General features: G+C 38.4%; 1 protein-coding gene across 2 annotated transcripts in view; it reads right to left on the reverse strand.

Moving 5' to 3' along the window:
- Positions 1-3,859: 3,859 nt before the first annotated feature.
- The window catches only part of MAP3K7CL (MAP3K7 C-terminal like), a 32,397-nt gene continuing 8,686 nt past the window's right edge, over positions 3,860-27,570 (reverse strand). For both annotated transcript variants that reach the window (XM_032098245.1, XM_032098246.1), the window contains 3 exons: positions 23,155-23,213; positions 14,720-14,835; positions 3,860-5,299 (listed from right to left, as the gene is read on the reverse strand). In XM_032098245.1, coding sequence (XP_031954136.1) covers positions 5,119-5,299; positions 14,720-14,835; positions 23,155-23,213 — 356 coding nt within the window. In that variant the 3' untranslated portion in view covers positions 3,860-5,118. The remainder of the gene's footprint in view (positions 5,300-14,719; positions 14,836-23,154; positions 23,214-27,570) is intronic.

Raw genomic sequence — 27,570 nt, forward strand, 5'->3', positions numbered from 1 at the left:
TCTTCCTAGCTGTACCTACTTCCTTTCCGTCACTTACAGTTCTCATATCACTTAACTCATTCTAAGCACCTTTGGCATCTGGCTGCACAATTGTTACATCAGCACACACATCCTCATTTCATTTCCCTAATTCCTGTGTTAATATTTAGATAAGATTCAGACAAATAACTAAATCCACAGACCACCTACCCTCATATTTTCTAACCAGTTCAAGGAAACCAAGCATGTGTCACAGCAGGCACCTGCATGCTGGTAGAATTCCTTGCTGCCACATAGCAGCACTGAACCACAAAACATCCCACATAGCATTTGGAAACCACCTTGAGCACATGGTGATCATCAGACCATGTCATAAGATCGCCAGCCAACTGGATCTGAGCTCTAGGCTGACGCTGCTTACTCAGTGGGGATGGATTGTGGTCAGGGGGGATTAAAGGAACTGAGGTTTAGAACAGGGAACTGATAATTGGTGTGTAGAAAAACAGAGTGACTCATATGCTAAATCTTGTGCTTTCTACAGAATAAACCACATGCAGTGGAGGAAGCCTGGGTTCAGGATAACAGTGATTTGTGAATGGTTGTCATCTTTCATTCATATGGGTATGAGTAACATATGACATTACTTGTAAGGAGCACTGAAGAACCTAGAGGTGACTGGCACTGTCCCAAGCAAGGCAGATTCTTATAAAATAATCTACTTTGAATTTAAAGTGTCAGCCTGACAGTTTTGGTGTGCATGTGAAAGACCATCTTGATAACTCCCAGTTTAACAATGCAAAACCAAGTGACTCTGTGAAGGAAATGGTGAGGTTGAGGTTGCCCCTCCAACTCCACTTTGCTACCTTCCCTGCCTCCCTCCATAATGTGCGCTGTGGTGCAGTCATGCAGTCAGTGTCTGGTAGTGTGCCAGAGAAGTCCATCAAGATGGACAACAGGACCCAGCTTTTTGGTACAGTGTTAGAGTGTTCAGCCTTAGTCTTTCATTGCTGCACACCTTCCAGGCCTGTCATGAAGACAGTAGTTTCATCGTGGGTTATCCAAGGATATGTATCACCATATCATCCATGCATGTGCATGCCACGACATTCCACCAGGAGGGAGAAGACCCTCAGAGCTGTGGGTGCACAGGTGTGACTGTGGAAGTATGAGGATGGGTGAGAAAAGTCATGCCAGCACCCAGGTTTGTCAATTCTCCTCACAGTCCTGCTGGACAGGGCCAGTGCTCTTTCTGTATCATCACTGCCTGGACTGAACTTCCTTTCCCTGCAGCCCGTTTTTTCCACCATTGCACATCTTGTATCCCCCACAGAAAGAGAGGCAAGACTCCTCCAGACAAGTCTTCCTTGTTCCTTTAGACACTTCTGCTTTGTGCATTGATCAAGAAAGGAATTTTAGGTAGGGAAAACCACCAAGTGGCTTCACAATTAAGACTGTGACTAGCTCATTTCTGCAAGGTTTTCTGTGGCTGGAGATGAAGCTGCAAAGGGTCACATGGCAGAGCTCCCCAACCACACAACCCAAAGGAAGGCTGAGAACACCTTTCTGTCCCACCTGCGCCTATTTGTCCCCACTATTAGCAGCATGTAATCCTCACAAAGGCCCAGATGGCAATAAAGCCTCTGGGGGAAGGTGACACACTTCCAAAGATCATTAATTCACAAAACCAGACAGAATAGAGGTAGTCCTGGAAAGGGAAACATTGGGGGAAAAAAAAAAAAGGCACCGAACTCAGACTCACAGGTCCTCATCTTCCAGACTTTCCAAGTGTCACCCTTGGCTCTGGCTGTTTCAAGACCGCATGAGTCATATCCTTGCTAACTGGAAGCCTTAAACGGAGTTTGTTCAGCATTCTTTATGATGGAAGGAAGTTAGTTAGCAATGATAGAAAATGGAAAGCACAGGTCTTGTTTTTATTTTAAACCCATGTACTTCACTGTTTCTTAAGTGGTTTGAAGCAAATGCATTTACCATGGTAGTGGCATGCTTACTTTTGCTAACCTGAATAATCTAGATAACAACAAGAAATACACTTTGTAATATAACTGCAGTTCTCACAGCCTGTAGTCACATGTTATAAAATTGAACCTTTCATTGGCACATGATTTCAAAAGCTGAAACAGGTTTCTAAATTCTTGGGTGAAATAAAATGTAAAACCATCTTTGAAATAATTGTATAAAACTTGTTTTTATAGCATGATACATACAACAGCACCCAATGTGCAGGCCACTTCAACCAGGGCACAAATCATATTGCCTACTTGGAAAATACGGGATCAATATGATAAATGCTTTTTAAAAAAGCTTAATTTCAGCTATTTAGTCAGCAGAGCTCCACTGTATCTAGAGAAAAACTCAGCATGTCAAAATTGGAGACTTACTGAATGTGAAATATTTCTCACTATTATGCTCTTGATAAACAGATCAGGAGATGGATGATAGACACAGCAGTTACCTCTCAGAAGGTAGTTCCAGCTACCTTTACTCTTTTCAACACCTGGATGATTTTCTGGGTTATGTTGACTATGCTACGTTTTAATTTAACTTGCCTATGAATATTTTTGGAAAATTCCATTTCCCTGCCTTCCTGCCTTTGAATCCCACTTCCCCAACTATTTTTTCTTTTAAGAATAGTTTTCAAGAGATACTTTAATTTTTCTTCCTTAGTACTTCTATATCAATTTTACTCATTTGTATTTGATACAGTTTCTCGGAGTCACTGCTCTGAGGCACATGAGCATGCATGCAGGCAAATACGTTCATACAAGGCTGTTAATTTTTTATTTTCACCATAACTAAAAGCAGGAGGAAAATTTGATTGCACATAGCTACAGTCCAAGTTGAATAGAAATCTGACTTGAATTAGTTTGGGATGGTTTAAGAATTTTATATTTATCCAGGCTGGTAGGCTGGACCACACCAAAAATTCGGTGTCTGCACATCTGTAAAATATTTCCTGAATTCTTCCAGACTGGTCAGTACCTACAGGTTAGGAAAAACATACTCCCTGACTATTCTCAAAATGCTGGTTGTCACAAATGAGGCCCAAGCTTTCCTTCTCCACCTGACTGTGGCTCTCCCTAAGGTTTTTCTCCCGGCATATGATCTGTTATTTTTCTGATCTCTAAAGCATAGTGGCTGCACTTAAATAGAAAATTTCAAGGCGAACACAGTTATTTGTAAGTAAAGGTCTGCTGTCTGATTCATTTGCATCCAAAGCCAGTTTGTCAATAAACTGATTTTATGTACTTTATATGGTTTTCAATGAATTCACTGAAATCATCTGACTGGATGATGTTTTCAAGGCTAGATAGAAAAACCTTTGACTAAAATGACAAACTATTTTAAAATGAGAGTTCTCTTGCTCAGAAGGCATAAACACAGGCCAAAAAAGTACATTCTAGATTCTGTGGTCAAAACAAAACTCTGATTCCTCTTCAGGTTATGTTTCCCATCAGTGGAAAACTCAAACAAGGCTTTTCCAGCACTTCCAGGCCCAATATTCCAAGTGGTTTTTATTATGTTTTTTTTCCTCTTCAACTTCCACAAGGTACAGGGAAAATTGGATCCTCAGATAATAAGGAAAGAGGAATAAATACAATGTTATATGGCTCAGGAGCATCCCAGCAGGAAGTGCGTGCCTCAAGAATGGTGATTTCCCAGGTACAGCAAGAAGCAGTGCCAGGTTTGGATGGTGACGCTGCCCTGGTGGCTCAGGAGGAGAAGTGGAAACAAGGTTGTCCTCTCTGGCTACCTCTTCATGCTCTCCTGCTGCAGTGCCAGGTGCTTGGAGTAACGCAGAGCCAGTTTTCACACCTGTGCTGCAGGGAATACTGTAGGCAATTAGCACAGAACAATAACAGGCAGCTTGTCATTCTTTATTTGTCCCCTTTGCTGCCAGGAATTGTTCTGATTAACATCAAATTCCATTTTCATAATAGATCAGTGATAACAATCAAAGCTAAAGTTCTGGTGGAAATCTTAAGTTCATAGTTTTCAGTTACTAAGACACATTTCAGTACTAATAACACATTAAGTTGAATTCCAAGCTCATGAAGATGTGACAAGCTGCATCTGTCAAGCAGAGTTTAAAATACAAGGTAATCTGAGAACATTCAGAACATAAAAGGGCTTTTCTACATCAACTTTTAATGAAAAACTGCTGTATGAATAGAAATTGAAGTATAACAAAGATTTTTCAGTTGATCTAAGAAAATAAAGGGATAAATAGAGCAAGTAAAACTGACATTTTACTTCCTGGTTTTTTGTGTATCATGGAACTCCTGTCCATACTTACAGCCACTTATGTTTCAAAACAGACCAGAAAATAAGAACAAAAGATCCTCATAACAATTTTACTGACATAGTCTCAGTTGAAACTATGATGAAACTATAATTCTTACAATAATTTTTCATTCCTTGCATGCCAAAAGTACAACAAAAAGGCTCTCAAGTAATCTTTACACTTGAGGAAGGTAAGTTTGATCTCATATGTTTGCTTTTAATTTTATAACTTGCAAATTATCACTGGCAGTGCATTTATTTGATAAAAAATGATTTTGTTACTTCAACTTTAAATGTGAAATTTCTCAGATTTTATACAACAGTGTGAAGTTGACATGAAATATAATTTTTACCAGTGAGGAGATCTGCTTCAAGATAACTTCCAAACACTTTAGGCATGAGGAAAAATAATTTAAAAAGAGTTCACCAAACTAAAATTAACATGCATCTATTCCATATATTAATATTGTCCCTGCTGTATGCCTTAGTATGATCCAAATTTCCAGCACAGAGACTATTTATATAATTTTCTAGTGTATCCATATCTTCTTAAATTGGAAGAAATATGTTTAGAAAAGAAACCTGATCCACTAGAACATATAATGGGGATAGATTAACTTCAATTACATTACTTGAAATAAAACATCCATTATATAATGGATGAAATATCCATTATATTAAGCTACTGGGTGGCAAGCATTAAATCAAATATAGACTTCTACATACTCTGTATCTGTAGTAAAGTGTTGCAACATATTAAACAGATCTTTATTTTAAAATCTCTTTCCAACACAGGAACAATCCTGTATGAACTGCCTCACATGAGCTAGTTGGGAGTTATGAGGAACCCTGTCTTTTTTGGTACTGTATTCTGAGCTTTTCCAGTTGCTCCACGCACTGCGTCTGGGCCAGCTTCAGTGTTCGGTTCTCCTCTGTCAGTTCTGCATACTCCTTAGCCAGCTGAGCAGCATCCATGCTTTCTTTTTCCACTTGTTCCAGTCTGGCAATCAGCTCTTTTCTGATGATTATGAAAAAAAAACCCCAAATATTAAAAATAGCAGTAGGCAAAAATTTGTTGTCATGTGTTAGGTCAAAGATGGGCTGTGGGTTGTTAACTTACTTTGTATTACTTGAACTTGCGTGAAACAAGGACCTAGAAAATTAATTTTTTAGAGTCCTGCTTTTTCCCTTTAAAAGATGAAGCTTCCAAAATCTCTGATAGGTTTGCTGTTCAGTGACCAAACCTGAAAAATGCTGTGTTCATGTGTCTGTATTTGGGACTGCTCAGCAGAAGAGAAGGCTTTGGGGAGACCTTAGAGCCCCTTCCCGTACCAAATGGGGCTCCAACAGAGCTGGAGAGGGACTCCTCACACAGGTGACAAGACATGGGAATGGCTTTAAACTGAAAGAAAGCAGGGTGAAATGGGATATTGGGAAGAAATTCTTCCCTGTGAGGGTGGTGAGGCCCTGGCAGAGGTTGCCCAAAACCCGTGGTTGCCCTATCTCTGGAACTGTTCAAGGCCAGGTTGGATGGGGCTTGGAGCAACCAGTCTAGTGGCAAGTGTCCCTGCCCATGGCAGGGAGTGGAACTGGATGAGCTTTGAGGTCCCTCCCAATCCAAACCATTCTATTGATTGCATGATTCTGTGATTTCTAACGTCAGTAAGAGCTGAACATGCAGTTCATGGTGGAGAATCAAGTTCCTGGAGATGTCTTGCTAATACTTTACCAGAAGAATAACAATTTATTTTTCTCTTGATACCAGATATCATTGAAAGAGAGTGAGGTATTTTTGTTTGGTTGGTTAGATTTATCAGTAAGTTCTGTGAAGTGTGCCTGGTTTCCTTTTCTCTACTACAGACAAATCCAGTCAGTAAGTACTAGGCACTGAATCTGAACTACATCTATTGTTTCTATAATGTGTTTAGGCTCAGACCTTAGCCCTGCTGCTGAGGAAGAGTGATATAGCTGCAAACCTGACCCTTCCTGGTCTTCTTAAGTGGAGACACAGGAGGATTTAAGCTGTGGCTTCTTTTGGATGGACTCACACAGTGCCCTGTATGCCCAGAGCTGGCCAGGAGCCGGAGTTTCCTGTATAGTATCAACTGAAATTACCTCAGCACAAGTTAAGATAAAAGAGGTCTTAAAACACACTGAAGGCATGAGTAATTCACTGAGTATCTAATTGCTCTCCCCTTAGTCACCCACCAGGCTAGCCTGGCCTCTGGGTTTTTTTTTCCCTTTAAGTCGAAAATTCCATTACAGGAAGTCCCTTCTAAAAGGTTCTTTTGATCATTCTATCTCAGAGATTAGTTAATCTTTTAACTGTTCATAGCCCTGTGACTTTATTTTTCAGTCATGTCAAAACAATGCTTGTAGATCATCAGTGGGAAGTTGTTAATGCCTTCATAGTGGATAGATTTCACTGCAGTCCTTAAAGGAGCCCTCTTGTCAGGCTAGACCAATGCTTTCAGACAGGAAATTCCTACAGATCAGGAATTCTATTCCCACAGGTCAGAGTATTCATGAAAAGAGAACATTTCTGTGTTTGCTGATCACTTATGTTACTTGTAGTTGCAAAGCTACCACTTAGAGCAGGAAAACTGTAAATCTTGCTTTTGAAAAACACTTCTGTCTGACCTTCTTTTAGGATCAGTTTGACCTTCCTCTGTCTTTACTGCAGCTTTCAGTGATAGCATGTGTGCCCATGGTTTAGTTGACTGTTTACAGTCACAGTTACCGCAGTTCAAAGAGTCACAAGTTAGAAGAGACCCTTGGCACAGCCATTTCTACCAACTGTGCTTCCCTTAGATAAAAAATAAAAGGAAAAAAAGAGAGAAGAGTTAGCAACTGTTACAGAAATTTTAATTCATCTCAAAAAGGCAGCATATAGGCACCCTCCTATATGATGTCTTTGTTTTCTACTACTGAGGTAATGCAGCTATGCTGCAGCAAAGCCTCTTCTTTTTCCTTTCACCAGGTGACAGGTGCATTCAATTAGGCTTTTGAGAGAAAACATCAAAAGGGTATTTTTGCTCAGTAGCATTCTGTTTACATTTAACACAACATAGCTGTACAAGTTTTAAACACAGCAAGCCACTAAGAGTTTCATTTCTCTGTGGCTGCGCCATTCTAGATCAACCAATTTTCATAGAGGGCAAGACAGTCTTGCTAGACAGCTCTTATTCATGGGCCAGAGGCCATGGAGGAATGATTTAATGTGGGAAATACATTCAGGGACAATGAGGTTTTACAACTCCAGTTGCCTTTTTTTTTTTTTTTCCCAGTCTCTCTGGACTTTCTCTGGAAGCCTTTTGTCTCTGGAGAGCAAATCAGAACTTCTGCAATATTTCTTTGCAATTACTCTCTGGTGCAATGTTGGACTGAAGGGCTAAATTAAGTTCTTTCAAATTACAGATTGTTAAATCAGAAGTGTCCAAACAAATGAATTCAGAATCATTCTTCCTTACTTTTCTTACACTCATGAGCTTCTTAAAAGGGAGATGCAGTGAACACACTAATAGGTAATCAGCATCTTAAAAGCAGGTGGGGACTTTCAGTACTTGAAAAGGAATGGTACTGACTGCTCTGGACTTGAGCCAGGAGAGGCACAGAAAGGCAACGTGTAAACTCAGACAGCTCTATTAATGAATGTCAGTCCTGATTTGATGACATTCTGTGCAGGCATGGCTTTCATGCTGCTCTCCAGTAATATTCAAGTAGCACAGATAACTTCCCTCCCCCCTCCCCAGGATTTAGCTTTGCTAGCAAACAAACTCTAAGTGCATTAAAATCAAAATATACTTATTGCTGTAGTCCACACTCTCGTACCTCCCTCACAGAAAGCAATTTCCTTGCACTGAGGTAGTAAAATTGCCCACTTCTGAGTCAGCAGAACTTACTTACTCCCTTCCCATCAGGATCAACACCTGTTTGTGGGATAGGGTGATGTTTCAGGCTAATACTGTCAGCTTGCCACAGATCTAAAATTAGAGTACCAGGGAATTGCTAAATGTTATGAATGGTGTAGTTTACGGAGCTCACAAAAGGATGAGGACAGTAACTAACATTTACATCTGATCTAATCCAAGATTTGAACTTAGCTTTCAGAGGTTAGAGAACACCATACTAAGCTCTTGCACCATCTAGACTTTGTTGTGGATGCTTAATAAATAGATGTAGCACTGTGTAATCTGTGTTTTCTGTTAATGGCTACCCCAAGTTTAAATATTAACGGTATTGATAAGGTATTTTCTAAACTAGTGCTGAGGTACTCAAAGCTTTGAGACAATCTGTAACTTGCACTTGAAGTGTTCTTTTTTGGGGAGGGGTTTGGGAGGCAACATTAGTGATTTGCATCATAAACCAATAAACCATAAGCCATGCCAAAACAGGAGAAAAGCACGCATGGTCTTAGCGAAATTATTTCTCTTGTTCTGGCCTTAATGACTGAACATGCAGAGAACAGAGCTCCTTAACACTCATATTCACAAGGAATAAATACAAAGAAAAGTGACAGACTAAGCAGATAACTGTCTGCAGATGAGTGTATTTAGAAATGGACTGGACACAAGGAAAACAGTTTCCAGAATACAAAGAATCAGATTTGTCTTTCCCCCATTGTGAACAAGGTATCCAGGATCATGCATCTGTGGCAGTACAGTATCTTCCCCGACAACTGGTGTGTACTGGTGCCCATAAGGTCATTTTCTCTTCCCATATTTGGCATGGCTTTCCCATAATGGGGAATTATGACACACTGTAAGGTAACTGCTGTCTGAGGAGATTGTCCTTGCATGTTCAAAGTCTACTAATTAATCTAAAAACAACATCACTAAAGACATTAAACTTTGCTTTAATGTAAATGTGTCTCAGATGCCAACACATAAAAGGTCAGAGAATGACAGAAAAGTTTGAGTTGGAAAGGACCTTCCAAAGGCTAGAACACTTCCTTTAGAAGAGGACGTCTCCGTATTAGAAAAGCTGTAATTTAGTTTCTAGTATTTGGCAAGTAACATATATTTTGCATACATGTGAGATGATGAAAACACAGGTCTAGAATGCAAAAAATTACTGAGCTAAAAGGTTGCCTTTAAAGTTTATGCCAATCTTTTTCTGAAGTACCTGGAAGTCTGAAAACAACTTGTCTTCACAATGTTGAGAAAGACACTCAAGAAACAGTGTACCTGGAGAAATCCTCTAGACTAAAAAGCTTAGAAACAGTCCTACGGTCATGAGAGCAAGCTAAAACATAAGAAAGACTCCCACAAAATTAAGCAGGCATCTCCACTGTATGTCATTTGCCAAGAGAGCCACTGGGATCCTGGATTTTATCAGAAATAGTGTGTCCAGCAGGACCACGGCAGTGACTGTTCCCCTGTGCTGGGCACTGCTGAGGCCGCACCTCAAGTCCTGAGTCCAGTTCTGGGCCTCTCACTACCAGAGAGACATTGAGGGGCTGGAGGGTGTCCAGAGAAGGGAATGGAGCTGGGGAAGGGTCTGGAGCACCAGCAGCAGCTGAAGGAGCTGGGGGGGCTCAGCCTGGCAAAAAGGAGGCTCAGGGGGACCTTCTCACTCTCCACAACTCCCTGACAGGAGGGTGGAGCCAGGTGGGGGCCAGGCTCTGTTCCCAGGGAACAAGGGACAGGGTGAGAGGAAATGGCCTAAAGTTGTGCCAGGGGAGGTTCAGATTAGATATCAGGAAAAAACTTTTTAATTGAAAGGTTTGTCAAGCACTGTAATGGGCTGCTCAGGGAAGTGGTGGAGTCACCATCCCTGGAGGTGTTAAAAAAACACGTGGAGGTGGCTGGCACTTGAGGACACAGTTTAATGGTGAACAAAGAGGTGGTGCTGGGTTGGTGGTTGGACTTGATGATCCTAAAGGTCTTTTCCAACCTTAACAATTCTATGATTCTGTGTCTACTGTAATGTGTAAAAGAAGGAAAAGAAATCATATCCATGGCCAAGAAAATGAATGATCCTAAACCAGGTGGTGATCAAATGATATTTTCTGTAGAGTTATATTAGAATTGTCTGGGGGAGGAAAAAGAGATAATCAGCCAGTGCTAAGAATATAAGATAGAGCTAGCAACCATGGCAACTCTAATATTTAACTACATAATCCAGGGTCATTATCTAGTAATAGCAATATAACAAGTGCTCAAAATAACCAGTCATCCCATCCCTTTCACCCAAAGTTAGATACCCAAAACCATCTGTTATGGAAATACGTGTGTGTTTCTGGAACATAAATTAAATTACATTCTGTGCCCTAAATGTGGTGTGTTCTCGCTTCCACACCCTTTTCTTTTATTTTCAAGCATGTCTCCCATTCCAGAGTGTTTTTTTCCCCTTGTACTACGTATTGCTGGCATAAATGTGAAGAGTTTGAGTGAAGATAGCAAACAAAGCTATGATTAAATTAGCAAAAAAATCTACCCAATGTACTTTCAAATTCTTGCTTCCTTTTTTGTTCTTGAGTAACTTCTTTTCCTTTCCTTATTTGCTTTGTCCTTTGATTTTCCCTTTTTTGAAACTGCAACCTCTTTTTCTCTTTGGCATTTCCCATTTTCCTGTGAAATTCTTGTCATCTTCTCTCCCACTGCCAGCCTAGTACATTTTCTTGCCATCTATATTGCACAAAAGAAAAACTAAGTAAGCTTTGTTCTTGCCTTGATGAAAAGCAACCCTTGTCATTTCACTTCACTGACTTTTTACTTTGTCCATACTCGATGTTCACATTACAAGTCAAGCTAAGCAGAAGTAAAAGCCTTTGAAAATTTGTAAAAGATTCAATGTTTTTCACTATTTATAAAACAATATTTTTCAACTTTCTATTTCTTAAAAAACCCCCATATATATATATAAAAATATACCTGCATGTATTATTTCATGTATGAAAGGTTACACTGAACTTTGGTGGTTGGAACAAAAATTGTTTAAAGTAGAATTATCTCTATTCCTTTTTTTTTTTTTTTGCTAAAAAGCTCTAATACTTGTACAGATATTTATGTCAGGTTAATATTATTTCTTCCTCCTAGCCAACAAATAAAAAATATTTGCGCAATCAATTTTCTGCTTTTTTCCTGTCAGTCACAGCCTTCAGCATTCTGTGTGTACTATCAGCAGATACCACAGGTACAGAAGCTGCCAGGTGGGACTTGCCATTGGAATGACACAAGTGAATTGATCTGTGGAGAGAAGTTGGGAGCACTGGCAAGGGTACCATCCAACAGCACTTGTGATTGCCTTTGATAAAAATGTACACTGAAAAATGTACACTATAAAAGCTGTTTGTTCCCATTACAAGGGATGAAAATTGATCACCGTCCATTTTATCAAAATAGTATTTAAGAGAAATAGACAATAGATAGCAGGTGTAGTAGGCAATTGGGAATCTTCGTTTCCATACATTCAAATTCAAATGTAGAAGAAGATGACCACAGCAGGGGCGAATTTTAGAAAACTGTAAACTCCATGTTTTCAATTTGATTATAAATCAAAAGCTTGTGCATCTCATCAGACTTTTTAGACAAGTTAAAGCATCCTTCCCTTCTAAAAATGGAATACTCAATACTTCCAGCGATGGGGCAGCCAGGGCTCTCTGGGAAACCATTTCCAGTGCCCCAACATCCTCACAGGGGAGAATTTCTTCCTAATATCCAATCCAAACCTACTCTCTATTGGTTTAAAACCATTTTGCCTTGTCCTATCTCTACATGCCCTTGTAAATAGTCTCTCTCCATCTTTCTTGCAGGCTCCTTTCAGGTAGTGAAAGGCCACAGTTGCAAGGTGCATATATAAGTATATACACACATAAGTATATACATGCATATATATATATATATATACACACACAGTGCAAAACATGCATGCCACCCCAGCCATTCTAATCCACTCTTCATTCAGTATATGCTACCCCCTAAACTACTTTTAACTCTCAAACTGTAAGTGCTGATAATGTTTTTAGACATCAATCCGTGAACGCTAGAGCAAAACTCTTTTACTTCTCACTTACTCTGTTGCCTCCACACTTATACTCCCTTTCTATCTAGCTTTAGATAAAAATCAAGGCTAACGTGTTCAGGTTTGTTTGCTTACATGTATGTAAAGTTACACATGTCCTAATAACTTTCTAATCCACCTTTCAATTTCAACCAAACTTCATGTGGTAAAGAGGTCCCAGTTAGTTTCTGGAGGGTTTAATAAAAACAGACTGCTACAGAAAGGAAAGATAGCCCATGGGGGAAAGGCAGTCTCATGAGACCTGCTCCAAAATACTACAAAATGGATAATCTGCTTGGATGGAAGAGTTATAAACAGTCCACATCTGGAGAAAAAACACCTTCAGCTGGCACTTGCAGCTTGTTAAACCTCAAAATCAGGCAACCACAGTGCACCAGTCTGTAGGAAATTAAACGTCTTTGATCCCAGTGTGGTAGGATCACTTTTTCAGATTAAAACACATGGGAGGTGTGAAAAGTGCTGCCATGATATTTGTCATGTTTAGGCACTTCACAGCTATACAGCATGCGAACATAAGGCAGCAAATATGTAATTAGAAGGTACATAAGACTCACAATAATATAATTCCATTTGTTGCCTTATTCAGCCATTCTTAACATGTGTTTATGGGAGCATGGAATTCACAGAACAGGTTCAGCAAAGATAGCAGTGGTGGAAGCCTCCTGACATTGTTCCACTGTTGACATTCATTGGTGGAATGAAGGAAAATGCCAGCCTGAAGCCCTTTAATTCATCCAGGACAAGCACCACTGAGAGGCTGACCTCTGGGCTCAGAAGCTGATTAGGATAGTTGTGAGTTCAGGTAAACAATTTTGTGCATCTACCTGCCGTTCTCAAGAAGCAAACCATTTCTAAGTTAGCTAGTACCACACATTTATCGATTAAAAAAATTGCATTCAAACAGCAATGTTTTTTTAATTCCAGAAAGTGCAAAAATATAAATGAATGTCTCATTTTCATGGCTCCAAGCATTCTTCATAAATAGGCATAACTGATTCAGGGATGTGCCAATAATAATAATAATGGATTTATATTAGACTCTAAAACCCATATGATTTAAGGCTACCTTTGGTGTTTATACAACTAAAGTCAAGCACTTAAACAACCATTTAATATTTTATATTGTGCTTGGATTTTCAGAGTAGACAAAGACATGTGGTTTCCACTGAATTGATTGCCAAATACATATGTGAGCAGCTTATATTAGACAACCAAATTTGAAAAATCATTGCAAATTTTTAATGATTAATTATCTTCTAATATTTTTTAAAATACCAATTACTTTTGATTGGCCTAGTTCAATTCATGATGGATCAAATGGAAGCACTGCAAAATGATGAATCAAATGCAAAATGCATTTTCCCATGACATTGGACATCATCTTTTTTAGCTTTTGTTCCAGTCTGTCAGCATCTGAGTGCCACACCAGGTCCTTCAGTGGAAGGGGATTTGCAGTGGGAAACTTCAACTAGCTTTGACACTTCAGGCAAAAAGTAACTATATTGTGCCTATAGCCATCAACCCGGATAAAGACATCTCACTTTCTTACGCTGCATAGTTTGGATTCAGGGAGTCCTTTGGCTGTCTTGTAAGACTACAGGATTTTAACATTTTCCCTCCCATCATCTTGTTTCTGCAGCTGAAGATTCCTACCTCACAAAAACATGTTTACTAATATTGTCAAGTATTTGAAGCCTAAATGAGGATCCATTATGTTCTTCATTAAAGCATGCAAAGTTTATTGAAAAAAACCTAAAATTGAAAAGGGGACCTGTACCAGCTGAACTGGATTGTTATATGACCTAGAGGCTGTCAATGAAGGATTTAAGGGACATCCACAAAGCTGAGGGCCCAGAGCCCTTAGTGGCCTCAGTTGATCTTACAGAGCAATGGCCAACTTGTACTCTACTGTGACCATCAGGCAGAGGCATGAAATCATAGAATGGCTTGGGTTAGAAGGGACCCCAAAGATAATCCAGTTCCAACCCCCTGCCACAGGCAGGGAACACCTTCCACTAGGCCAGATTGTTCCAAGCCCTGTCCAACCTGGCCTTGAATACTTCCAGGGATGGCACAGCCACAGCTTCTCTGGGCAGCCTGTGCCAGGGCTTCACCACCCTCACAGGGAAGAATTTCTTCCCAATATCCCATCTAGCCCTGCCCTCTGGCAGTGGGAAGCCATTCCCCCTTGTCCAGTCACTCCAGGCCCTTATAAGCAGTCTCTCTCCATCTTTCTTGTAGGCTTCCTTCAGATACTGGAAGGCCACAATTACAAGGTATGTATAAATAAGTATATACATATATAAGTGTATATGTATATAAGGTCAGAAAATACAGTGTTAAACCTTCATGTTTCAAACATGGTTTTACAAAGAGAATATACAACAGTAAATCCTTTGGGAAAGCTACTCACTTTCTTTCTTCCAGCAGGGCAATTTCTTTCTTGACCTCATTGTACTCTTCTGCTATTTTGCAGTGCTGTTTATACACCTGCATAGATTCCTTAGAGTCATGACAAGGAGGCAGAGGCTTTAAGAAAAAAAAAGAAGAAAAAAACCCCACTGTTTTTGAATGAAATATTAGTTAAAACCCCACATATTTTGAAAGATACAGTATTTATCTAAATTCCTGTGAGAATACCTTAAGAATTTGTTCCCTTAACTGCAGGATATGGCCAGCTACTCCTAGTGATGGCCTTTCATGGAAGGAAAAAGCCCAGAATAGTTCCCTGCATATGTGTAAAACTTCAAACATTGTAAGAATTTTCAGAACTCTCCTTGTCAGCTTTGCAAAATATCTCTGAAGATTTTTCAAATAAGGATTTCTCCCTTACCTCCCTCTTTTTCAGCTAGAGTGATATGTAAATGCTAAAGCTGATGCATTGGTCAGACCTATCACACACATCTTTTCACTGCAGGAAATGATATCATTGCAGCAAGATCAGCCTTTTTTCAACGCACACTGAATGTAATAAATATGCCAAATAAAACCAATCTGTCCTAGGACTCCTCATGTGAATTTCATCAAAGTTCTTGAAAGTACATTTTGGTTAAATGTAGGCGCTTTTTGCTCCTTAAAAAAGAATGCATCTTAATTCAGGCTTCAGGCTTGACTGTCACATTTTGGTCATAACACTTTCAGGAAGTATTTTTAAGTTATTAATCATGAATCTATTGACTGTAAATGAACTCCAAATAGCACGCTTGAGCCACGTGTTTGAAGTAAAAGGAAACACTTAAAATAGTTCCTTTACTGCCCAGTTAAATAATATCCAATCGAGTTATTAGATTATTAGTTAGTAGATTATTTTGCATTTCTTTCTGTTCTACCCTGACTCTTCCATGTAGTATAATATTCCCTTAATGACATTATTAGGAAAAGAAAAGCACAAGTAGTCGGACTTTTCCTATTTATGATCTTGTAATCCTTTGTTTTATCTAAACTGGAAATTTAAATTTTACTAAGCATATTCAGAGTCAAAGATTAAAAACATTTTTGTTCAGGAGACAGGGTAAACTGGCTTCAGACATAACCCAAATCACAGATGTAAGTAATATATGGACCTTGCAAGTACTTGTAGATGGTATGTGATTCCTCCCTGAAATTTTAACACAGACACTCATTTTCCATGTTCTAAATGTGAAACTGTTGCAGCAGAATTGTTTTGCAGCACATTGTTTCATCCTCCTTGATCTTGGAGATTTTGGGAACCCAAGGAAAAGGACAGCTCATTACTTGATGAATCTAATCCCTAGAAAAGGGCTTTTAATTGCATTTCAATGTGGATGAGCAGTAGCACCATTCATATAGCTACCCAAATAATAAGCATAAATTTAACAAGACTGAATATAGAAGTCTCAGTGCTCTAATCCAAGAATGCAGGGATGAGCCAAAGCAGCATCTCTGCTATCTACCAGAGATCAGCCACCAACAAGTGCGTCACAATAAAACAATTTTGAACAGTACCAAGGGGAAAGTCCCCAAACAGTGATACTTCAAAAGAAAAACACAGCAAAAACAAAGCAAAAACCACCTTGGATTTGCTTCCAATTTAGTTTCTGCTAATCTAGCTGGTTTAAATCAGTTTAAAAATTAAAACAGTGTTCAGTTTCTATATTCCAGCTTCCCACTCAAAAGATATATATAGAGAGCTAAAAATTATCTAGTCATGCAGAAACTTAGTATCTAAGTCTCACTTAGAACCAGTTGCTGACTTTTAAACCCCTTCCCATTATTGTTTCCTCTTCAGTGACGTTTTTTCTTACACTGATATTTTAGCACTTAAATTAAACTTAAAACAAATTATACAATCAGTTTACTAATTTCTGTTAATAAAATTATTTTCAATTTGTCTGATGGTATTAAGCACTATATCAAGAACCTTTAAATTATTAGTGTATTTTTCTTTTAAACATAAATGTGATTATGTTTTCAAATGACTAGATAGAATATCATTGGATCATATCATAGAGTGGTTTGGGTTGGAAAGGACCTTCAAAAATATCTAGTTCTAGCCCCTTTGCCATTGGCAGGGACACTTTCCACTCAACCAGGTTGCTCCAAGCCCCATCCAACCTGGCCTTGAACACTTCCAGTCATGGAGCAGCTGGAACTGGAGAATTTGGTTTGCTCTTCTGTAATTTGAAGACTTCTAAGAAAGGTTTCAGAGATAGTATCTACAGCATCCATGAGTAATTTCTGGTCAGTAGGATATGAAACGGGCTTATTTAGAAAACACTTCCTACTGCAATAACATGGGAAAAGGAGAGATACAAATCTCCATTCCACCTGGAAGGACTTTTCTAAATGTCTGTGGCCAGGCAATGGGAAGTATTGCACATACTATCCAATGGCATTCCATGAAGTCTGTATAATATTTTTATGTTAAGAGATTGCTAGTTTACTGAGGTGACTAATTTCAGAAGGCCTTAATAAAATTCAATTTGCAGTATGGGGTATTTTTTACTCAGAAACAAACAGCCATACTTTAACTTCCTCTTAGGACAGCCTGAGCTTGCTACTTCATGAAGTACCTTGCCTGTCCATAAATTAATGTAAATAAAAGTATACCTGCTAGACAAGCAAAAAAACCCCTGCCAAAGTAAGTTGCATTAAATGGCAACAGTTGCTACTTTTCATCCTGTTCATTTCAGGCTCCAGTGTCATCCACCCTCATTTTCCTGTGCTGGCAAAATATGCACATGCAGCATCTCTGATTTTGCTCACAAAGCTAGTACAAAAGCTACAGCTGTGAGTTATACTGGTGGTCTATCCTATTACGCCTGATTTTCAACAAGGTCTGATTTTTCCTTGTATTTTGTTGAGTAACTCACTGTAACATTGATAAATGTTCTGCAGAATCCAGCAGGTAGACACTAAGAGATCCTCTTATAGACCATCCTGTAACTGCATGTATATATGTAGACCTTTACAAGACATATGCACTATTTATTTAGACTTTTGTTCAGAATCCAGATATGAAAGATGTTGGAAGATGACATGCAAAGGCAGTTCATGAAGAAATAGGAAATCACAGAATGGTTTGGGTTGGAATGGACCTGCTTTCCTTGTAGGAGAGGTGCTCCATTCCTCTAATAATCTGGTTGACCTCCTCTCTGCCTGCTTTTTAAGGCAGGTTGAAGGGGGTATTCTAAATAAAATCTTTGCTGGGGGGACACAGAATGACAGTTTTCAGGTTTGATTTTTTTTTTTTTTGCTTCACTCATGTGACAAATTCTTTTGCCTTGCCATATGAATATCAGCATTCCATATCCACAAAAGCTGTAGAGTTGACAGTGCCATTCAAGCGTTCAAAAACTTTAAAACAGTTGATTTTCTAATTCACTGAAGTTTATTTGCATTTACATGTTTGTTTAACTGTGGAAAAAAAATTAAAACTTTCTCCTGAAAAAGTTGAAGTTTCAAGAAAACAATGTATCAGGCAGTTTTTCCAGCTCATGTGAACTTGTCTAGAAGTCTTCAGCACTGGTCTAATTAAAGAGTGGTGTCTTGCTTTTTGCAAATTTGGTAACTTTCAGCTAAACTCTGCTGGAAAACTGGAAAATCCAATGCCAATGTTTTGAATGTGGCCTATGTTCATTATATGGCCTTGTGCACTCCTCTACGATGGAAAAAAACACATTGTGCCAAGCAAAAATAGCACATTGCAGCTACTTTTTGTTGTGCAACTGGAACTCTTCCACCAGTTTCAGATACCTATTTTAGGATACATCTAGTCTAGTCTAGTTTTACTATGAAAGTAAGCAGTTCTCTTTCATCCAAATAATTCAGGTCAACTGGATGAGAGCAATTGTGAGTTTTGCTCTCCTTCCTGGGAGATTTTCCATTCTTTTCTAACCTTAGTATGATGCTCTGACTTGGTGAACATGCATACATGTTAACATACATGCATAACATGGTCTTACATAATCTAAGACCAAAGTTATCACAGCAGCATTACAGGAGACATGCCAAGTTCATAGGCAATCAAATCTAATTATAGAGCACCACAGTGCTCTAGGAATTCTCATGGGAATCAATATATATTTCAAAAAAATATAGCATCCTCTTTAAAAACACAGTATACTTTTAAACTTTCTGAAATTAATTTATGTGTCTAACAAGAATCCTGGCATTCAGTAGAAGCAATTAAAGTTCCAGAGTAAACAAGGTTTCTGCTAAATGCTTATATCACACACAACACACTGCCACTTTCATAACTTTTCATTACATCTGTTATATGGGCATTCTCCACTAAAGCAAGAAAAACTATCCTTTGATTTAAAAAACTGATGTTATAAATGGTTGGAGCTTTTTCTCTGTTGCAGCAATTTTATAGCCATCTAACTACACAGATTTGTAATACAAAATGTGACATAAATGTCTCTCAAGCTCACAATTTCATGAGAGGAGTCCACAGAACCATATAATTGTTTTGTGTTGGAAAGGACTTTAAAGATCACCTTGTTCAAACTCCCAGCCGTGGACAGGGACACCTTCCACTAGACCAGGTTGTTCAGAGCCCCATCCAACCTGGTTTTGAAAGATAAAGAATTATAGAACACCCTGTGTATCCATATGTGACTTGTGTTCTTCCCTCTTCAGGATCCAGCTCTCAGCTAGAATAAAGACTTCGATGGAGAACAGAGAGATGAACTGAGCAAGTCACGGGAAGTGTTGGGACGGGACAGACAACGCAATGGGCATAGCAATGCAGGTACTTTACACTAGATACCCTCCTCTCCCTTCAGTGACCTAAACAAGGCCTTTCATGCTGATGTATGTTTCTAAATACAGCAGATAACCCGCAGTAAAGTGTCTGTCAGAGGGGCCACTATGCAGCTAATCAAGGAAGTGCCTTCCAAGGACCTGTCCAGCTTTTACGCAAGGCAAAGGTTAAAGTTTCCCAGTGACAGAGTGACAAGTGTAACCAGCCTACCCTTGCTGCACTACCCACCAAATGGCTCACACACAGGAGGGGGGAAAAGACACCAAAGCCCAAATAAGCAGGTAATGCTTGTTAGTGGGAAGAGAATAATTTCCAATATTGCAAACAAAAGGAATTGAAAGCAAGAAATTAATTAATACGAGTTTTGTTTCACTGATAACTTAGCAGGAAGTTATTTTAGTTGTGGAGGGTTTTTTTAAGAATAAAGCTGCAAATATAGCTTAAGCTACTCTGTTCTCATATGTAGGGCTTTCATGTCTGGTTGACCACATATCAGTTTTGATTTAGAGTAGTTGAGTTATTTTCTTACAAATTGCTTCTGGGAACATGTAGAAAAATGTAACATTCAAAAAAGTAATTTGAAAATAAAACATGTTAGTCTGAAGCTAGCTAGTACATCAGAATACACATACTGATCATTTTTGTTCTTCAGAAAGTAGCTGCAAATACAACTATCCTTTAGTAAGAGTTCTTATAGAGAACGAGCTTTTTTACTAAGTCTCCTAGAAAGACCTTGTCTCCAGGCAATCCCACCTCTACCTCTGTAGAGCTGGGTGCTTGGACAGCAGGGTTTGTTACCCTGCCAAGGGGAGGCTGCACTGAACTTTGCCCTGCCATCTGATACTGCTGCCCAGGGAATAGGTATGGATGGATTGTGGGAGGAAAAGTGGGACCACTAGGTAATTCTGCTCAAATAGCCAAGTTGTCTGCCAGGGCCTAACATAGGAAGACGAGGGCTCGAAGCCTAAAACAGAGGTGCAAATTGCTTGGTACTCAGGCTGTGGTCTGCTGCCTGCATGCATAGAATTCTAAGGCTCTGATTTTCCAAGTGACTCGGTGAACTTGCATAGCTTTCAAGCTGCTTTCAAAATCCAGCTTAAGGATCAGCTAATTTAGGCTTTTTGTTTGTTTGTTTTTAAAACAGGTTTCAAAATTTTCCTTTGTATGCTTGAAACCTGAAAAGTTATTACTTTTTTTTTTTAAGGTGCTTATTACTACATAGCCACCTAACCTGGATTTATAGTTTGCTTCTTTAAATAAAATTCAAATGTTTTTGACTGTATTTATGGCACAGTGATGAAAACCTTGTGGCTCTAAGATATGATATTTTTATTATGAACATATGTACCAGCATTGTTACAAATTCAAGCATTTCAGGCTGCTATTGCCACAGTTGATTAAAAGGTTCATTTACATGACCCTTCATGTGTGTGCTCTATATTAATGCACTTTGGGACCGAAAAAAGCATGGATGGAATGACAAGGGATACCACCATTCACTACTTCTGTAGGTCCTGGGGAAGCCCATGTTTACTTGTTTCTGTAATACAGGAGCTACCTGTTTCAAAGATGGCATGAATTGCAAGCACATGCCATACAGTTCTGACAAACCCTCAGCAATTTGGATTATAGCAATTGAAAAAAACCACAATTAATAAGAAATGTAATGAGGTAAATGATTACTTTGTATCAAAATTTGTTTGAAATTTTAAAGTGATCAAAAATATTGTAATTACATAAAATAGTTATCACATGAAGCTGTGATGCAGGTTGACAAAAGCAAGGAAATTCAAGTTTTTATTGCTAAATTTGAATGCAATGTTACCTCTCCATCAGCTCAGAATCCTGTGTTGACTTAACTGCCCTTGGATGAACATAAAGGCATCGAAATATAAATATGCACATAAGTTTGAAAAGCTAAAGGATGAAGTGCTACCACAAATTTTATACTTTTAAGTGGTTGAGTCAGACAGGTAGTTCTCATAAGTTATCCTTTCAGCTACCCTGATATTACCAAGAGAGTTTATGAAGGATAATAAAAAGAACATTATATGAATCAAAGCCTTTGATTGTTTCTTTGATTTTGTTATCACATTGAGATCATGAGAGTAAAGGAAGGTTTTCTTGAAAAAAAAGTCAAGTACTTAACAGACCAATAGGATACACTTAGTGGGATTGTGTTAGTTTGTACTTAAAAACTTCTATTGAAGAGCTATTATTTATCCAGCACACTTGAATGTTTCCAGAGGAGCATTTTCAGTCTATCATGAAATTCCATATTTAGAGTATATTATAGGTTCCAGAAATATGGGTCATAAAAGTCCTAATAAAAAAATCATCACTTGTCCTGTAGAGTACTTATATCTATGCTAGTGATTTTGTTTTTATGTATCAACAACAGCAACAATAATCGTACTTTGCTCTTTTAGAGCAACCTTCACCCAGTGATCTTAATGCTCTTTAACAAAAAAGGTAAAATTCATTAACTTAATTTCAGAGATGAACAGAGGGATGAAGAAACTCCAGGATTAGGCAACGTGTCACTGATGGAGTTGGAAGCAAAATGCAGGTTCTTTACTTTCAATTCAGTGCTTCAGCCATGAAACATGATTGCTTTTCTCAAATTCAATTCTTCTGAGGAAAAAAAAGTACCGATCATGTTCGCTGGGCTGGAAAGTTAGTAGAATAAAGAGGTTAGCATCCTACCCTGTTCCTTTTGTCCCAAATCTTAAGCAGTTATTAATTCCTACTTATGCCTGAAGAACCTGCACATATCCTCAGGATGAGAGGGATAGAGCAAGAAGAGTCTCTGTCATCCTCCATTCCTTTCTCAGTCATCCTTTTGATGAGAGCAGCAGGACAGAAGCGTCAGCCCTTGAAGTCAGCAGCCCTCCTGTGTTGTCTCACGAGTTGATGGGTACAGGAAAGATGACATTATTGGACAACGAATGGTCTACTAATACCTTTCTCAAGTTACAGTCAGGAAACAAATGCCTTCATAGTGAAATATCAGGGGAAGTTGAAATGCTCCTCGGATGATCTGAAGTAGTCTACAAAAGCTAGCAAACACTCCAGAACCACCACAGAGGAAAAAATAATCCCTGGATGCAGAACAGGCTTTGTGCCTGGTGAACCATGGAGCTGCCATCAACTGCTCACTGTCTAGTATATTGGGGGCCCATCATCCTATGCTGACAAATCAGACTGGTCACAAAACTATTCTCTTGGAATGCTTCTGAGAAAACTGATGATATCATAGTGCAGCCTGCAGGCATTAGAATATATAATGCCTGTCTCATTCCTTCTCCCATCAAATGAATGAGAACTCTCTTCATTGCACTGCAGCAGCACTGCAGGAATTGTATAGAAAATCTTAAAAGCAGGCGAAATTGTTAAAATAGTAATTTCCCTGCAGCTGGACTAAAAATGTTAAATTAAATTTTCTGTAGATCTTGAAAAGACAATGTTTTCTTCTATGGATATATACGGTCTTATTAAATGTTTATAGGCTAGAAATGCACCACTAAAAACTTCCACCTTAGTGTAACAACTAGAGGCTATTTATAACAACAAATATAGTGAATGTGAAGTAGAACTGTCATAACAAAATAAAAGTTTACCTGCAGCTGCTGATCTAGTTCTGGAAATGCCAAAGAGAAGTTTTCAGGGGAAGCATCATCTAAAAGGTAAACATGATGTTAACAGTTATTGTCTACCAAAGAGGGCATTTCAAGTAATCTGTTTGATGAAGTTCTATATTGCAAATATGGACAGTAGTATCTGGCTCCTGAAAACACCTCCATCTTATCTTTTACGCTTGAGATGCCTCACTAAAATCCTTGAAAACACTAATGGGTTGGTAATAAGAAAAGTTTATGTTTCGGAAATACAGAAAGTTTATTTTGCATTCCAGTGATTAAGAAACAAAGCAGTTAGCCCAGTAGAACATGTGATATTTTAATAAAACAAATAAATCTAAACTGTCTTTCTTTCTGAGCTCTCTCCATTACACTGCTAAGGACTGTCTTAAAGGACTTTAAGCTATCTATTACAATCCTTATGGGCTAGAGTTAATTCAATCATGACAACAAACCAAGCTGTGTTTTTATTTGTTTGTTTCTTTCTTTTTAGTACAGGCTTCCAGCAAAGGTGGGACAGATTGTGCCAGTTATGTCAGGGTTGTGATGTGGATACCTGCCCGCTAGTAGCTGGACTGAGATCAGAAATATGAATCACACTTGGTAGCGCTGCTGCAGTATTTATTTCTCAGTGACTTTCACACTCTCAGTTTTGCATTGGATTGTGATGACTGTTTATTTATCTTACTACAGGTTATGGGAGGTGAAGAGAGTGTTACTATTAGCTTACAGTCAGTTATTTGTAATGTGTCAAAATTAAATAAGAATGGCTCTTACAGGAGAAAATTGCTAACACAGTTCAGATCCTTCAACCTGCTGTGTACTTGTAGACTTGAACACAGCAACAAAACCCCAACAAGATCAAGAGGCCCTCATATCAAAGCAGGATTCTAAAAGAGATCAGACTAGGATCTGAATTATTTGTCAAATATTTGATACCTCTTTCTCCTAACCTCTGTGGTTATACAGCAGAGGAGCTTAGGGGGGAAAAAGTAAAATAAGTCACCTTATCCTATGAAAAATAAACATTCTGGCTAACACATGGTCAGAGCCTTACTCAATAAAATAGCTAGAGCTGGGTGGCCTCTGGGAAGAGATGCTCAGAGAAGCAAAAAATTTATAGTCATGCAAAAGCTCTTGAACTTCCTCAGAAAACAAAGTGAAGTTCCTGTATTTTTGTGGAGTAGTTGTCTTGGTAGCATTATCAAAAAGCCATACCCATGTCATGTGAGTGTCCCCCTCCTTTTTTCACACCATATGCCAAGCATGTCCATTCTGGAAAATACTTAAATTGCTTTAATTGTATAGAATTGTATCATGCTAATATGCATGTGTTTACCTTTAATTTGCTATTGCTTTCTTCTACAACATATAAATAGACTAATATTCTAAAAGAAGAAAGATGAATCATACAGCAAGGCTAAAAGGAAGGACAGAATAAGACTCAGTCTGACTAGGGCTACAGCTGCTCTACGAGTATTTGGCTGAATAGCTGATAAATATTCTGACAGAGATACTGGACCAGAGTCATGGATGGCAGTTAAACTGCTATTTGTTTTGACAATCCAGCAGTATGATTTTTGGTACAGTAGCTTTATGGAGGGATCTTGAGCATCTTTAAAATTCAGAAAAACATAGCAAAAGCAACACTCCAAATTATTAAAAAAAAAATGTTAAGAAACAGCAGACAGTAATTACTTTTTCACAGCATCAGTTATTAATAAGAAAATAAAATTAATGCAGTGTCAGAATATTGGAAAATAAATTGGATTATACTCTGAAAAGAATCAGTTAAAAATTTTGGAAGTACTTTATAAAGGATGGAATAGAGAAAGAAATTAGTGTAGAGGAAATCCTTTCAATAAACAGATGTTCCCTGCTTATTTTTTGAACTCAAGTGACTGAGTCAATGGTACTAAAAATAGAATGTACTGGTATCCTAACCATTATGACATACCATAGTACATTTTATAATGGGCCTGCCCCAGCATCTATTGAACAGCTGCTAGGGGTTTTTTTTAGTTATACTAGTTTAAGACTTGTTTAAATCATCATCTGATGTGCAGAACATCATCAAGAAATGCTACAGACTTCAGTGCTTTGAAATTATCCTGAGTTCCTAATTCTCTTAGGCTCTTTTGAGAATTTCAGCTGAAGTATTTAGATTACAAAAATTAACAGAAATCCTCATAGCAAACTGCAATCTTGTTTTCCACAAAAAGAACAACAAAAGGCTTTCCCCACAGCTTTCAGTGAAATAAATTATTGCCTCAGATCAGTCCTTATTTCACTGTTGTCAAAGTAACAACCACAATAACAATAAAAATCACTTGGTAATAATGAAACGCTGTAATTTCACACAAGGGGAAAGCAAATGAAAGCAGTTATTCACCTCCTAAAATTTTTTGAGGATACTTTCAGAAAGTCAAGGGGAAAGATATAAACTCTTGCATTTTTTTCCAAAGAATTGCTATTGCCCTTACAAGGCAGAATACTGGGCGTTATGCAGAAAACCAGTCAAAATCACATTGACTTCTAGCCTTAAAAATCTATTGACTCTGAAAATCAGATACAAGAAATGTCTGAAATGCCAATGAAAATATTCTGAAGATCAAAACATTCTCAAAACTAGCTCCTGATCTGTGTTTATCTTCTGCTCTACCTCTCCTTAACTAGAAAACAAAACTCTGAAATACCTCTTTTTTCCCCTTTTCTCAATTAATTATCCATTTTTAATGAGTATCTAGATTAGTATAAGGAATCATTGGTATAATTAAAGACCCCTTTTATAATAAAGTTAGTGGCTTTTCTGTACCACAAAGCCCTGAAAATATCTAGGCTGATTCTTCACCAGCTACGAACAGCATCTCATCCCTATAGTCATTATAAAGAAAGACAAAGAAAAATTATTTATAATTCAAGCTGGATGTTGAAAACCTATTTTGTTCAAAATAAAAATATTTTTAAAAATCAGAGACAGAAACTCACTGCACCTGAAAATGGGTCAAGATTTTGGTCAAAAGGAAACAAGAAAGGACAAAAAACGTACATGTGTATATTATGGCCACCCCAGCAAACTCAACAGCACTATCCTGTGATGCGAAAGAATCAGATCAGGGACTTCATTACAGCCACCTAAGTTAATGTATCTGTAACATGATTTCTAAGTGAGTAGCATTTCCTTATTTCCCATAGAGCCCAAATCTAATTTTGAAGTTCTATATTTAAAAATGACCTAAAGACCTATACCCTGATTAAAACCCATGTATTTTTAACCAAAGACTCAGTTCATGTGCATGAAATAGTGTGATTTTCATGTCTGTTTCACCAGGTTCATGTGCTCACTTGATTTGCTGCTGAAAACTGTCATTTGTAACAGAGAGCATCTGAACTCTACTAACACTGATTGTCTTTGTACAAAAGGCTCACTACTTGCCCTGAGGTAGCTGATATATGCTAATGTTGCACATTTAAAAATGAATCTTGATTTCCAGAAAGCATCACTTATTTAATCATGTTCTGGTCTCCTGGAGATTCCAGTATCGCAGACCTCCATCATGTAGTCAAATGAGAGAAATCCTTCACATGTTGCTGTCTGACTGACACCATGTTTGGCACAATGAAGTGTAATACCCAAATCTTTTCCTATATGGCTGTTCCATTTAACTGAACTGTGAGCTAAAGGCAGTAAATCCTTTAAAAACAACATCTGATTCACTTGCAGTATAATCTTGCAAGTTAGTTTCTCTATGATCTTCAAAAAGATAGACAGAAATAGAATATAAAAATTTAAATGTGTTGAAAGCACATTAAGGTTGCTATATCAAGCACTTGAAACTTAGGAAATGCCAATCACAGCTCCGCTTCCTTGAGTAACTGAGTTATGATCCAGTATTTAATTATACAGTCAGGTACTATTTTTTTTCTGCTACATGTGTGGGCCAATGTATTCAGATCTCTTCCTTCTAAATTAAAGAATTAAATTGGTAACATAAGTAGGTTGCGATCCTGTAAGTGGATCAGCCCTTGCACAGGAAAAGTGCTCAAACTGAACTGCAAGCACCACAACTTGCACCAACAACAGAGGCAAACTGCATGTCAGGGTCCAGTCTTGGTCCTGGGAGGGCTGTGGGATCCAGCAGCTCTGGGGCTGGGTACTGACAGACAAGCATAGACTCATCCGATTCATCCTGGAAGGCTGTGTGGCTAAGTGACTGCGACTTGGCACTGCTTTGTGGAGCTCCAGGGCTTCTATTCACAGCCCTGCCTGACACGACCTTACACAACCTCGCAGTTACCTCACTCATAAAATAGTGGGGAACGGTCACTGCCCCACCCAGGAATAGGATGTGAAGGCTTGCTAAATAGTAAGAGTTGTGGACCTCCCAAAAATAGAAA

The sequence above is a fragment of the Corvus moneduloides genome, chromosome 2 (assembly GCF_009650955.1).
Source record: "Corvus moneduloides isolate bCorMon1 chromosome 2, bCorMon1.pri, whole genome shotgun sequence".
NCBI lineage: Eukaryota > Metazoa > Chordata > Aves > Passeriformes > Corvidae > Corvus > Corvus moneduloides.